This window comes from Siniperca chuatsi, linkage group LG6 (assembly GCF_020085105.1).
Source record: "Siniperca chuatsi isolate FFG_IHB_CAS linkage group LG6, ASM2008510v1, whole genome shotgun sequence".
NCBI classification, from domain to species: Eukaryota; Metazoa; Chordata; class Actinopteri; order Centrarchiformes; family Sinipercidae; genus Siniperca; species Siniperca chuatsi.
The window spans coordinates 230,652-245,000 of NC_058047.1; the positions used below are offsets into that span (position 1 = coordinate 230,652).

General features: G+C 47.8%; 2 protein-coding genes and 1 long non-coding RNA gene across 9 annotated transcripts in view; 1 reads left to right on the forward strand and 2 right to left on the reverse strand.

The window, feature by feature from the left end:
* Positions 1-5,357, reverse strand: part of tmem259 (transmembrane protein 259) — a 27,479-nt gene extending 22,122 nt beyond the window's left edge. The window contains exons 1-2 of one of the 3 annotated variants that reach the window (XM_044200951.1): positions 4,979-5,357; positions 2,289-2,701 (exon numbers count right to left, since the gene is read on the reverse strand). In XM_044200951.1, the coding sequence (XP_044056886.1) occupies positions 2,289-2,504 (216 nt within the window). In that variant the 5' untranslated portion in view covers positions 2,505-2,701; positions 4,979-5,357. Of the gene's footprint in view, positions 1-2,288; positions 2,702-4,870 lie in introns of all 3 variants that reach the window. The other 2 variants (XM_044200952.1, XM_044200953.1) reach the window with 2 other exon arrangements.
* The window catches only part of med16 (mediator complex subunit 16), a 12,946-nt gene continuing 3,397 nt past the window's right edge, over positions 4,801-14,349 (forward strand). For 3 of the 5 annotated variants that reach the window (XR_006378442.1, XM_044200946.1, XM_044200949.1), the window contains exons 1-13: positions 6,313-6,516; positions 7,374-7,558; positions 7,882-7,989; positions 9,397-9,566; positions 9,711-9,992; positions 10,305-10,454; positions 10,557-10,662; positions 10,747-10,902; positions 11,344-11,567; positions 12,748-12,954; positions 13,159-13,369; positions 13,458-13,591; positions 14,054-14,246. Coding sequence is in view for 4 of the 5 variants with exons in the window: in XM_044200946.1 (XP_044056881.1) it covers positions 7,420-7,558; positions 7,882-7,989; positions 9,397-9,566; positions 9,711-9,992; positions 10,305-10,454; positions 10,557-10,662; positions 10,747-10,902; positions 11,344-11,567; positions 12,748-12,954; positions 13,159-13,369; positions 13,458-13,591; positions 14,054-14,246 (2,080 nt within the window). In the remaining variant the exon portion in view is untranslated. Of the gene's footprint in view, positions 4,907-6,058; positions 6,195-6,312; positions 6,517-7,373; positions 7,559-7,881; positions 7,990-9,396; positions 9,567-9,710; positions 9,993-10,304; positions 10,455-10,556; positions 10,663-10,746; positions 10,903-11,343; positions 11,568-12,747; positions 12,955-13,158; positions 13,370-13,457; positions 13,592-14,053; positions 14,247-14,349 lie in introns of those variants that run through there. The other 2 variants (XM_044200948.1, XM_044200947.1) reach the window with 2 other exon arrangements.
* LOC122878308 lies at positions 10,760-11,414 on the reverse strand. The gene is made up of 2 exons (XR_006378448.1): positions 11,300-11,414; positions 10,760-10,928 (listed from the first exon to the last, which is right to left on the reverse strand). It is a non-coding gene; the product is annotated as an uncharacterized LOC122878308 (long non-coding RNA).

Consider the following 14,349-nt stretch of genomic DNA (forward strand, 5'->3'; position numbering starts at 1 on the left):
AACCTGTGATTCTCTTTCTGGCATGCGGTAGTGACCTGCCTGTGTGGTGGTTCTTACGGTCAGTGGCGGGTCCACCACTCACACACCGGATTCATATGGCGTGCACACGCACACGAGATTTGTTTCCTGTCGTACTGGACAGAAGACTGTCCAGTGTCTCAAAATGATGCTGAAAAACTGATCCATGCATTTGTTACTTCTAGGCTGGACTATTGCAGTTCCTTATTATCCGGCTGCCTGAATAAGTCCCTTAAGACTCTCCAGTTGATCCAGAATGCTGCGGCACGTGTACTGACAAGAACCAGGAAAAGAGATCATATTTCTCCAATATTAGCTTCTCTGCACTGGCTCCCTGTAAAATCCAGAATAGAGTTTAAAATCCTTCTCACCTACAAAGCTCTTAATGGTCAGGCACCATCATATCTTAAAGAGCTCATAATACCTTATTACCCGACTAGAACCCTGCGCTCCCAGGTTGCAGGGTTACCTGTGGTTCCTCGAGTCTCCAAAAGTAGACCGGGAGCCAGAGCCTTCAGGTATCAAGCTCCTCTCCTGTGGAATCAGGTCCCAGTTTGGGTTCGGGAGGCAGACACCATCTCCACATTTAAGAGCAGGCTTAAGACTTTCCTCTTTGATAAAGCTTATAGTTAGGGCTGGCTCAGGTGAGTCCTGAACCATCCCTTGGTTATGCTGCTATAGGCCTAGACTGCCGGGAGACTTCCCATGATGCACCTCTCTCCTCCTCTCCCTCTCCGTCTGTATGCATGTTTATCCCATTACTGCATGTTACTAACTCGACATCTTCTCTCTCCCGTAGTTCTGTGCTTTCTCGTCTCTCTCCTCTCTCCTTCTGTCGCTTTCAGCAGGTATTTCTGCTTCTGCAGAGTCAGCGATGTCTTTTAAATCACTTCTCAAAGTCTTATTAATTCTAGTACTCTAGTATTGCCATAATTTCTGTTTTATTATTAGTAATTATCTTGTTGGGTTTTTTAAACTTTAATTTCATTGTATTGCTGTATTTTTAAATACCTGATTGTATTTGCCTCAGTCCTGAAATGTTTTAACCCTGATTCAACCATGTAAAGCACTTTGTAACTCTGATTTTGAAAAGTGCTGTATAAATAAAGATTATTATTTATAAAGAGCAGATCACCGTAATCCAATAAAAAGGTAAAAAAGTTGACTCATGAGCCCCATAAGCCCGGTACCTGACTCTGCTACAGCTGTACAGGTAAAAACAACACAGTGGAAATAATTTTCCTTCTACTTTATCGTTCTGCAAATATCAACTCAATAACTGTGCGATTGTTGTGCAGGAGGCTCTGAACGTTAGCTCATTAGCTGAAGGTTAGCTGGTTGTTGCTCTGCTGCAGGTCACAGAATCTGGTGTAACAGCGGCAGCAGGGCGAGGCCGAGCACTCGTCCCTCTCGTCAAACAGAACAAGTTCTTACTTCAACATGAGGGACATAAGATCAATATTTAAACTGGGACTTGTAGTTAACACATTTGCCATCGTAGAAAAGGTTTCAGTCGTAGTCGTCTGGACGCTGTTTTCAGAATCAAGACGTTTCGGCTCCCATCCGGAAGTCATTCTCAACTGTGAAAATGGTCTGAGAACTCAGACATTTAAGCTACTCCGTGTTGCTTAAGCCCCGCCCTCAGGGAGGAGTCTACCTGAGTGTCTGCTGATTAGCTAGTTTCACCTGAAACTGACCTAATAGTTTCCATGATGGCCCAGTAATCAGTAATCAGGCCTGTTGTTTTCTGGCTGCACCTCCCTCATCACTGTTAAGTACCTGATTAGCATGTGATCGGCTTGACCACGGTGTTAATACACTGTGGTAAACTTTGGGCAGGTTGAATCTCAGACCACCATTTCTGTTCAAAGAGGGGTTTTCTTTTTCACAAAAATGGCTTCTTTGACTCGTCTTTCAAACCAACTCTTCTCTCTACTAAGAATCTTCACCTCGCTGTCTTCAAATGTGCGGTTTGTAGCTTTTAGATGCAAACGCACGGCGCTCTGCAATCCTGAGTTAGCGTGTCGTCTGTGCTGATAAAGTCTTCTGTGAAGTGGCTGTTTGGTCTCACCTGTGTACCGCTCTCACTGCACTGAATGGAGTAAACTACAAACTACATTTGCCATACCACCACTAATATTATAGGTGGCAGTTGTTTTGTTGAGTTTTGTTAAACCGGGTCTGCAGCAGGTTTAAGTTGAAGCTCAGTGAAACCAGGGAGCAGGTTTAAGTTAAAGTGAAGAGCAGACAGGGTTAAAGGATTTTCTCACCTTGAGCAGGACGAAGAACTCAAAGACCCTCCTGAAGGACGGAGGGAACAAGCGGGCGTACGTGACGGCCATCTTGAAGAAGAGGGCGTGGAAAAGGCGGTCTCGGACGTTGATGAGGGGGTTCTGGTTGATGTTGGGGTTTCGGATCCTGTTGGGTCCCATGTTGTTGTTGTTGTTGTTCAGAGGGACGTTGTTGTTGGCCTGGTTCTCAGACATGGTCTCTGTCTCTGGATTATTCAGCTCACACTGCACAAACTAACAGCTGATTCTAGGTCAGCATGGCTGCTGTCAGGGCTCCTCAGAGTGAAGGTAAAACTCTGACCTGAGATCAGATGATGAAGGTCTCTACGGAGTCTGAAGGATCCACAGCTGATTCACTCCGAGCCGGCTGATGGTGGACTGAACTTCTTCAGCTGTTGGAGAAAATTAACCAATGAAAACTTTAATTATCGTCATTTGAGATGTTGTGACTTCAAACTAGAAGTGAAACCTTTAGTCAGTTAATTACAGAGTCCCCGAAGGGTCAGTGAATAATTATTAATTATTATTATTACTACTCTAGTTTTGTTTTCGTCACATTCAGATCACATCAGAGGACTGAATTAATCCTCAGAGGTGAAACTAGTTTAGTCGCAGCTCGGAGAGAAATAACAGCAGAGACACAAAGGGTTAACGAGATGAACAGCTGGTTTATCAATGACTTTAATATTGATTATCTGCTGATACCGACTCTTCTATTGACCTAAACGTTGATTAAATATTTATCCGACCAGCTGTATGATATCCAAACACCGAAGGTCCCGATTCAAACTATTTAGTTTATAAACTTAAATCCGTGCTCTGACATTAGTGACCGTTTGGCCGGAGAGCGCGACTCCTGAACCGGACGTGAAGTCAGACGCTGATGTTTATTAGAGACGCCTCACTCGGACAGGTGCGGCGATCGGAGCAGAGGGACAGGTGTGAATGTGTAGTGGTAATGTGTAGTAACGTCTGGCCACCGAGCCAAGAGAAGCCTCGTTAGCGCACGCAGGACTGAAGTTAGTGATTCCATTACAGGAACGTTAACTTCATGTTTACGACGAGGCTTAAAATCCAGACTGTTGGAGTTTAGACTTTTTAAAGACCCGCGGAAATCCTGAGGACCTGAACCACCAAACTGAACCCAGAATTACAAACAACTCCAGAATACGAGTTTGCCTCAGAGCAGCTTTTAAACACAAACAAACAAACAAACAAATATATTAAATATAGAAAACAAGAACAACAAAAACAGTTTACAACATTAATACATTCAAAACCTGCACACGGGTCTTTAAAGCGCTTTTTAGGTTAACGCCTGCTCTACGAGTTCAAGTGTCGCTCGTAAAGAAACAGCAGCCGAGTCCAGGACAGAACAGCTGGATCTGGATCACAGTACAGCAGCCGAGTCCAGGTCAGACCAGCTGGATCTGGATCACAGAACAGCAGCCGAGTCCAGGTCAGAACAGCTGGATCTGGATCACAGTACAGCAGCCGAGTCCAGGTCAGAACAGCTGGATCTGGATCACAGAACAGCAGCCGAGTCCAGGTCAGAACAGCTGGATCTGGATCACAGTACAGCAGCCGAGTCCAGGTCAGAACAGCTGGATCTGGATCACAGAACAGCAGCCGAGTCCAGGTCAGACCAGCTGGATCTGGATCACAGTACAGCAGCCGAGTCCAGGTCAGAACAGCTGGATCTGGATCACAGAACAGCAGCCGAGTCCAGGTCAGAACAGCTGGATCTGGATCACAGAACAGCAGCCGAGTCCAGGTCAGAACAGCTGGATCTGGATCACAGAACAGCAGCCGAGTCCAGGTCAGAACAGCTGGATCTGGATCACAGAACAGCAGCCGAACACACTGAGGACGGACGATCACAGTTCAGACCAGTTCGGTCCGACCCCTGAGGAGACCGCAGAGGGCCCCGAGACTAACGGCCCCCCAATACTTACAGTCGCGGTTCGATAATGATCCGGATTACTTGTGTGTATCAGAGTGTGTGTGTGTCAAAATGTGTGTGTGTGTGTCAGTATCAGTGTGTGTGTGTCTGTGTGTGTGTCAGTGTGTGTGTGTGTGTGTCAGTGTGTGTGTGTCAGTATCAGTGTGTCAGTGTATCAGAGTGTGTGTGTGTGTATCAGAGTGTGTGTGTGTGTATCAGTGTGTGTGTGTGTGTGTGTATCAGTGTGTGTGTGTGTGTATCAGAGTGTGTGTGTGTGTATCAGAGTGTGTGTGTGTGTCAGTGTGTGTGTGTGTGTGTATCAGAGTGTGTGTGTGTATCAGAGTGTGTGTGTGTGTCAGTGTGTGTGTGTGTCAGTGTGTGTGTGTGTGTGTATCAGAGTGTGTGTGTGTGTCAGTGTGTGTGTGTGTGTGTGTATCAGAGTGTGTGTGTGTATCTGTGTATCAGTGTGTGTGTGTGTGTGTGTATCAGAGTGTGTGTGTGTATCTGTGTATCAGTGTGTGTGTGTGTGTGTGTATCAGAGTGTGTCAGTGTGTGTGTGTGTGTGTATCAGAGTGTATCTGTGTATCTGTGTGTGTGTCAGTAGGAGGCTAAATCCTACCTGTTGTGAGGCCTGTTGTCACCTCTGGTTCAGCAGGTAAACATCCTCCAGCTAACACTTCATCTCTACAGCTAACATTAGCTTTGGATTAGCATTTAGCTAGCTTACCTGTTATTGACTCCGCAGCTGAGTGTCCATGCTAACGTCTTCTTCTCGGTGTTTTCGTCAGAACAAAAGCAGACTCATAAACGCAACAGCTAGCTGGTTAGCACTGTTAGCAGAGTTCCGTTAGCGCGCTAGCCGTACATAGGAAGATAACGCTAAAGGAGCTAGCAGCTAAAGCTGGTTAAAGTGTAAAAGAGCAGCGGTGTTAGCTAGCAGCTAGCCGGTCCCGGACTCTGTGTGGAGTCATTTCAGTTTGATCCGACAGACTGTAACGGGAGATAAAACACTCCGCGTGACTCTTCGGGAGGTTAAAGATAAACTCAGAGCTGCAGTTCAGCTAACAGAGGCTAACGGGAGCTAACAGGAGACTGGCGGCTGCTGTTATGAGACGGAACGACAACCAGAGCGGAAATACGGGTCCTACACGAAAGAGCGCTTTCTCCCGGAGTGCTGTCTGCCAGGTGCCGTCTTCTTCTTCTTCTTCTGGAGTTAGTGGACTTCCCGTCAGTCCTGAAGTTAACCAAACATCTTCCACCAGACTCCTGTTTGCCCGTTAATCTGTTCATTTCTTCCATCATGTCCGGCCTCTGATATATATTGATCCTGCTCATGTTGCACAGATTCTGGTACCCGACAGTGTGAAGTGTTTGTACATTTCTCTCAACAGTCTGTTTTGAATAGGATGTAAATATTACCTCCTGCCGCTCTTTATTGATTTTCTTTTTTAAGTTTAACGGATGTTTATGTTTCCTTGTTTGTCCACTCATTACCTCGCGCCTTGTTTTATTACTCTTGAATGTTTCCCGTTATTTTAAATACCTGACTAAAGACTGCAGACCAGAACTTTGTCCGGTTTGATTTGTTCAACCCATTCTAAAGACATCAACATGGCGTACAACTCAACAGTATACACACTTAACAACTTTTCATTTGCATAGTTCAACTCTGTGGCAAAGAAGTGTGGTGCTGTTCCTGTCCGTATAACAGCACCACGAACTACATCCTCCAAGCTGCTGCTGCCTCACAGCAGAAAGCTGAATAATGGTTTATAGATGTTATTAAATATTTATTCCGAATACTGGACCCCGACTGATGCACCTGGAAGACCTCGCTCAGGGAACTGTGTTCCCTCCTTAGCCTGCAGAGGAGGCTGCCCACCGGCGCCATGTCAGATCAACACAAACTACAGTCTTACAGAGCCGATACAAAGACTGTACAGGTGATTAAACACGTCACAGAAAACATTATACAAGAAGTTAAACTCAAATTCACCGTTTGCGCAAAGTTGTTACAGTTTGTTAAATGTTTTACAGACAGGCAGTAGCGATCGCGCTGCGTCCAGAGGGGTCCTGACATATTATTGAACTGAATGAATGGTGGACGGTTTGTTTGTTACACCAGCTAAAGTCATATTCTGTCACACAGCTGAAACTGACTACGGATTGATTTTATATTTTTCATTTTAAAGGTTAAAGTTCATCATTTGTCAGAAAACTGACTTGTTTTATTTTTGATCTGCTTCACTGGAGCTGAAAATCAAAGTAAGTTAAGCTAACGTTAGCGGCTAACTGACAGTTCTGCATTTCAGCTGTTTACTAACTTTTCGTCATACCTACATAACTACTAACTAGCATCTGTTAACTGCGAGATATTCTGAGCGAACTCTTGTTTAACTCCGCAGAAACTTTCCGCACAGAGCTGCTGGTTTTCAGGGAAAAGTCTCGGTGTTTAGATTGAATCTACAGCCAGCTTCGGTCCAGACTGTCGGAAGGAAATCTCCTTAAATTCAGGGTTTTTTAAAGCAAGTTCGCAGTGGAGGGTGGACGAAGTATTAAGATCCTTCACTTCAGTAAAAGTAGCAGTACTACTATATAAAAATACCTCAATTACTACTACGTTACAAGCGAAAGTTTTACATTAAAAATCTTACTTCAATAAAACTAAGTATTATCAGCAAAATGTCCCCCTTCATAGTGTTATATACTAGTATTATAGTATTATTATATTTACTTATATCACACTTACAAAGTCACTTCTGTCTGATTTAGATTTTCTGATTTCCTTAAAACAAGTTTGAAATTGCAGTGAGAATATTTTAACTTAAATTTGAATTTAAATCCAAACAGAAGAGTGTGAAACAAGAGTCAGTTTGAGATTCTCCTCAGATCCGTTTGTAAAAACTACGGAGCAGAAATAATCTGACCGACACTCTGCGTGCAGTTTAAATGTTCGTTCATGTGTCATTAACATAAATCAGTTATAGCGTTAAGTGATGCAGTGACTAACTGTGAGCAGAGGAGATGATGGACGATGATCGCTCCGTGATGCGGCCTGAGAGAGAAAACCTGTTTGTTTTTAACGTCTGTGGCCTCCTTCACCTGTGTGTCTGTGTTTTCAGGTGAGGCATCCTACTGGCCTCCAGCTTCTTCTTCTGCGGTTAAATCATGGAGTTGGCGTACGTGTGTGAGTGGGAAAAACGTCCAAAGAGTACTCACTGTCCCTCCATCCCTCTGGTCTGCTCCTGGTCCTGCAGGAACCTGGTGGCCTTCACCACAGACCTGAAGAACGAGGACGACGACAAAGGTAAATGCTAAATGCACCGCCTTTATGTAGCGCTTTACAACACACACATTCGCACGCTGACGGCAGAGGCTGCCGACCTGCTCACCGGGAGTGGTGAGGGGCCCAGCGTCTTGCTCGGGGACACTTCGACCCTCTGGAGGAGCCGGGGATCGAACCTAAACCAAAGGTAAACACCTGCTGCACAGACACGCCCCCCAACACACACACCTGCAGCACAGCAGGAAGTCACAGTGGTCTTTTTCTACTTAGGGAACTTAACGACCCGTAACTGAACCTGAAGAGGTGACGAGGTGAGTTTAATGCTCTGTGTGTGTGTGTTTCAGATGTCAGTCACATGATCCACATCATCGACACTGAGCACCCCTGGGATGTTTACTCCATCAACTCTGGACACACTGAGGTCATTTCCTGTCTGGAGTGGGACCAATCAGGTGAGGTTTACACTCAGTTGAATGTTCATTTCCTTCGGTAGTGAGTCTCACCTGGGGGGGCTGAGCCATCACGGGGGGGACCAGGTGGTGAAATGTGGAGCAGAACTGAAGTTACATGAATCTGGTTCACGTGGAAACAGCTAACAAACAAATGCTTTCACACCATCAAGGCTGTCGAGATTCAGATCATCGCGTTCTGTCAAACCGCAGAGCGACTCGGAGTCGAGGTAAACTCAGTGAAGACTGCAAGTTTGTAAATGGTTAGAAAGAAGTGAGCTCACCAGACCTCCGCTACATTAGCTGCAACTAGCATAACACACCACAATCTCACACCCAGCTGTCAGAGGGAGAGATGCATTGTGGGTAATGTAGGTTATATATGTAGGATTTACAGGTTTAGACGAGGATGTTACACGGTGTTACAGGGTGTAACGCGGTGTTACAGGGTGTAACGCGGTGTTACAGGGTTTTACGCGGTGTAACGCAGTGTTACAGGGTGTAACGCGGTGTAACGCAGTGTTACAGGGTGTAACGCGGTGTAAAGCGGTGTAACGCAGTGTTACAGGGTGTAACGCGGTGTAAAGCGGTGTAACGCAGTGTTACGCGGTGTTACAGGGTGTTACGCAGTGTAACGCGGTGTTACGCGGTGTTACGCAGTGTTACAGGGTGTAACGCGGTGTTACAGGGTGTAACGCGGTGTTACGCGGTGTTACGCAGTGTTACAGGGTGTAACGCGGTGTTACAGGGTGTAACGCGGTGTTACAGGGTGTAACGCAGTGTTACAGGGTGTAACGCGGTGTTACAGGGTGTAACGCGGTGTTACAGGGTGTAACGCAGTGTTACAGGGTGTAACGCGGTGTTACAGGGTGTAACGCGGTGTTACAGGGTGTAACGCGGTGTAACGCGGTGTTACAGGGTTTTACGCGGTGTAAAGCGGTGTAACGCAGTGTTACAGGGTGTAACGCGGTGTTACGCGGTGTTACGCAGTGTTACAGGGTGTAACGCGGTGTTACAGGGTGTAACGCGGTGTTACAGGGTGTAACGCGGTGTAACGCGGTGTTACAGGGTTTTACGCGGTGTAAAGCGGTGTAACGCAGTGTTACGCAGTGTTACAGGGTGTAACGCGGTGTTACGCAGTGTTACGCGGTGTTACAGGGTGTTAGGATATACACCGATTGCATTACTTGCCCACCGTCATTTTGCTTAGAAATAAACCCATTTAGTTTATTTTCGCTTTTTAGCGCCCAAGTTAATAAAAAACTCTTCAGTGAAAAACTCCGAGCTTTCTCAACACGTTCGTGTATTTACTGATGTGCTTCGTAGTGGTTTTGACGAGGACTCGGGGAGCCGGTCCGAGTTAAGGTGTGACTAAGACTATGTTTTTAGTTCTGTTCTGCTTGTGTTAAGGTTCGAGGCTGCTGTCTGCAGACGGTGACGGTCAGATTAAGTGCTGGTCGATGTCGGATCACCTGGTGAACAGCTGGGAGAGCGTCCTTTCCAGCTCTCTGGACGGAGATCCCATCGTAGCTCTGAGCTGGCTGCACAACGGGGTCAAGCTGGCCCTGCACGTGGAGATGGTAACACTGACTGATGAACAGATATATGCCGTCAGATAATAAGTACACGTCATGTGATCACAGCATATGTCAGATACTCACCTGTAACCTGTCAGACAGGAAACAGGTGAGTAAATCACGGTTCTGTGTTTTCTCTTGGTTCAGTCGGGTTCTACAAACTTCGGAGAGAAGTTTTCTCGGGTGAAGTTCTCTCCGTCTCTGACTCTGTTCGGCGGGAAGCCGATGGAGGGCTGGTTGGCGGTGACGGTGAGCGGTTTGGTCACCGTGTCGCTGTTGAAGCCGGGCGGCGCTCTGCTGACGGCCAGCGAGAGTCTCTGCCGGCTCAGAGGACGAGTGGCGTTAGCCGACATCGCCTTCACCGGAGGAGGGAACATCGTGGTGGCAGCGACCGACGGCAGCAGCTCGTCCCCCGTCCAGTTCTACAAGGTCAGGAACAGAAGAACGCCTTATCGTGGTGCAGCGGCGGCAGCTCGGTGGTTCGATTCCCAGCTCCTCCTGTGTGTGTGTGTGACTGTGTGTATGTGTGTGTGTGTGTGTGACTGTGTGTATGTGTGTGTGTGTGTGAGTGTGTATGAGAGTGTGTGTGTGTTAGTGTGTGTGTGTGTGAATGGGCAGTTTTTAAAGCACGGTCTGTTAACGTAGAAAGGGTTGAATGAATGCGGTCCGTCTGACCTCTGACCTCTGACCTTCACTGGTTCCGCCGTCAGGATGAAGTGAACTCTGGCGTTCTGTGTTCAGGTGGTCGTGAGCGTGGTGAGCGAGAAGTGTCGCATCGACACCGAACTGTTGCCGTCGCTGTTCCTGCGCTGCACCACCGACGCTCAGAGGAGGGAAAGGTACCCGGCTGTCACCCACCTCAAGTTCCTCACCAGGGAGAACTCTGAACAGGTAACCAGGTGATCCAGGTGAGTCGGTCACACAGAACCTTCAGCAGAACCAGAGAACCTGACAGACTGTGTGTGTGTGTGTGTGTGTGTGTGTGTGTTGCAGGTTCTGCTGTGTGCGTCCACTCAGAACGGCAGCATCGTGGAGTGCTGGTCTCTCAGGAAGGAGGGACTTCCTGTCAACAACATCTTCCAGCATCGATCACCAGTTGGTAAGAAACACAAACGGGTTGAACTGGTTCTGACGGCTCAGGTGGTGAAGGATCGGTGTTTGATGTTTGACCTCTGACCTCCAGTCGGGGAGAAGCAGCCGACCATCCTGAAGTGGAGGATCCTGACGACCACCGGCGATCTGGAGCGCGTGTCGGCCGTCGCTCTGCCCAAACTGCCCATCTCCATCTCCAACACCGACCTGAAGGTGGCGTCAGACACCAAGTTCTGCCCCGGACTCGGTGAGGAGAACTCACCTGTCTGTCAGCTGCGTAGGTGTGACAGGAAGTTAGTACCAGGACCTGGACCTGGACCTGGAACAGTCTTTATATTGTTATTAGTTTCACATGTGTTTAAATCAAAATGGCTGCTCTGATAAACGTCTGTTTCGAGTCTCTGGACTCCAGAGGAAACCAGGTCCAGGTCCAGGAGACACGGTGGACTATGTTTGTCCCAGTCTCTGTTCCAGCTTCAGGTTTAAGTTGTCACTAAAATCTGTGTTTCCTCTGAAACATTTAGAACTGCAGACCTGATCGATAGTGAGAAGCCCATCACTGTTTATTCATTGATTACCAACATTTCAAACTATTATTACGCCTCATAAACCCTTAATAAAGGCGAGACCTGAACCCACCTCACCTGCACACACCCTGTCTGAGAACCAGTTCTCTCTGTGTTGTCAGGTCTGGCTCTGGCGTTCCACGACGGCAGTATTCACATCCTGCACCGTCTCTCCCTCCACACTATGGGGGTTTTCTACGGCGCCTCGTCCTCCTCTTCAGGTCAGAGACCCGGAGACGAGTCCGCCATCAAACGCCAGAGAACCGGAGGCCCCGCCCTCCACTTCAAGGCCCTGCAGTTCTCCTGGACCTCACTGGCACTGGCTGGAGTCGACAACCACGGCAAGGTGAGGACACACACCTGGACTCCATAAGTCTCCGTGATCGCAGCGTCCCTCTTCGGTCGCTGCAGGAATGAAAGTGAGACGTTTGCATGAACGTTCCTCACGGCGTCATTCAGTCAGGACGGGGGAGAGAAAGAAACTCGACATCTGGCACACCTGTCCTCCACATCTGGATATACTTCAGACCGTCTGGACCGGGTCTGTTCGGGTCTGGACCGGGTCTGTTCCGGTCTGGGTCAGTCTGTGTCTGTCGAGTCGAATCTGAAGTCAGGCGCTGTCGGTCGTTCTCTCGAAGGTTTTTTTAAACGAGTTTGATATTTGCGACCGATGATCAGAATCAGAAATACTTTATTGACATCAGTGATGACGTCAGTGATGACGTCACTTGTGTGTCACTGAGGGAGACGTACCTGTAAATAAGCAGCCTTACCTGAAGTTAGCTTCGTTTGACGCAGTTCCCTCTGGGCGCTCCAGTCCTGCACGCCTCCATCCAGGATCTCGCCAAACTCTCAGCCTTTTCCCCTTTTTTGCTCTTTTCAGCTCAAACGTCGCTGCGTATAAACAAGCTGCTGGTTGGCGTCCATGTTTGTTTTGGTACAAGAACACGTGACAGTTGGCGTTCTCGCGGGATCTGCGGGGGCGTCCACCTGCAGAGCTCCAGAGGTGACTGAGCACAGGTTCAGGTGTTGACTGTCAAACAGTAAAACATCTTTATGTCGGTTTGTCTTTGTCTTGATGACGAGCTGATATTGTGCAATATTCTGTGTACTACTTCCGTGCAATATTAGTTTTCCGTTGTTAGTTTTTTCTTATTTATTGCTACTGATACTATATACCTCAATTACTCTCGACAGTACATGCACCTCCGCTTATTACTATTATTTATTACATAATTAGTTACATTGTATTTTAGACTGTACTTTCATCACCAACCAGTAAACCCACTTGGTACTCGACACTTAGTTTATCTTATACTTATACCGACATGATACTTAACTTATTTCTGACCTGTTTTATAGTTTTATAGTGTATCATATCATTTTCCTCGTTTCAAGATGAAACGAGGTGTTCAGTCGTTCGTTCATTTAGACGGCAGCTTAGAGAAGGAAGACGTTCCACTGTGGTCTCTGATGTTTCTCTGTTAGCTTGGACTGAAAACTCCTTGTTGTTGTTTCCTCCTCAGCTCCACATGCTGCGAGTGTCGCCCTCTATGGGTCAGGTGCTGGAGATGAACACGACACTGCGCCACCTGCTGTTCCTGCTGGAGTACTGCATGGTGACGGGCTACGACTGGTGGGACGTCCTGCTACACGTGCAGCCCACCATGGTCCACAACCTGGTGGAGAAGCTGCACGAGGAGTATATGAGGCAGAACCAGGCGCTGCAGCAGGTCAGCAAGGCATGATGGGAGAACGGCGAGCAGGCAGTAGATCAGATCAAACCGTAGAGTCGTCTTCAGTGACATTTTAATTACGATGTATTTCTAGATAGTAATACTGTTTGTAGTTTCCTGATGTTCTCAGGAACAGCAGCAGTAAACTACACTTCCCATGATGCCTCAGTGTAGCTCTAAGCAGAGTGATGTCTGTCTCAGGTTCTGGCGACGCGCATCGTGGCGGTGAAGGCTTCTCTCTGTAAACTCTCCACGGCGACGGCGGCTCGAGCCTGCGACTTCCACGCCAAACTGCTGCTGATCGCCATCAGCTCCACCTTAAAGTCTCTGCTGAGGCCGCACGTCCTCAACACACCTGACAAGAGTCCAGGTGACCGACTGACCGAGATCTGTGCCAAGAACACAGACACAGGTGAGATACCTGGCGGACAGGTGAGACGACAGGAGGCATTAAATATTGATAAGGTGATGATCTGTGAGTGATCAGTGTGTTTCCTCAGATATTGATAAGGTGATGATCAATCTGAAGACGGAGGAGTTCGTGTTGGACGGCCCCCCCCTTCAGTCCCTGCAGCAGCTCATCCAGTGGGTGGGAGACTTTGTGCTCTACCTGCTGGCCAACCTGCCCAACCAGGTGAGCTAACGAGACCAGATAAGTTCCAGGTAACGAGAACTACTGTCCCTTCATGGGGACCGTGAGGTGAATTATGAAGGTGGAGGATTTTCCTGCCACAATACGAAGCAGCTGTAAAACCACCACACCAGGTCCGACCTTGAGTACAGGACCAGAAAAAGGGAACCATCTAGAACCAAAAACATACCGAGAAACGACCCAACAGAGGAGACGAGAACCCAGTAACTAAACTCCAGCTTCTCCGCACGTTAAAAATCATTCTCACATATTCTCTATACGTTTAAACGGAAGTATCGAAACCTGACGGACGGACAGATTTATTGGATAATAACAATAGTTACACACAAAACTGCCGTCGCAGGTGAACTGTTAAAAACACCTCATGAGAAGGGAAACGGGTAAGATGGCAGATAACACAACAGCAACCCAAACACACCTGATGATGATTCTCCGGTCCTGCAGGGCTCCATGGTCCGGCCGGGGTTCGGCTTCATGAGGGACGGGGCGTCTCTGGGGATGCTGAGGGAGATGTTGGTGATGATCAGGATCTGGGGTCTGCTGAAGCCCGGCTGTCTGCCCACCTTCACCGCCACGTCAGACAACCAGGACAGCATGCAGCTGCTGTTCAGGCTGCTCACCAAGCTGTGGCTCTGCTGTAAGGAACGTTTCATTGTTTCTGATCCTGAACTGAGCCGCTCTGCGAGGACTGAACCGGGTGTAGAGACGGGGTCGTCCCTCATTCGTCCAGCAGTGCTCCA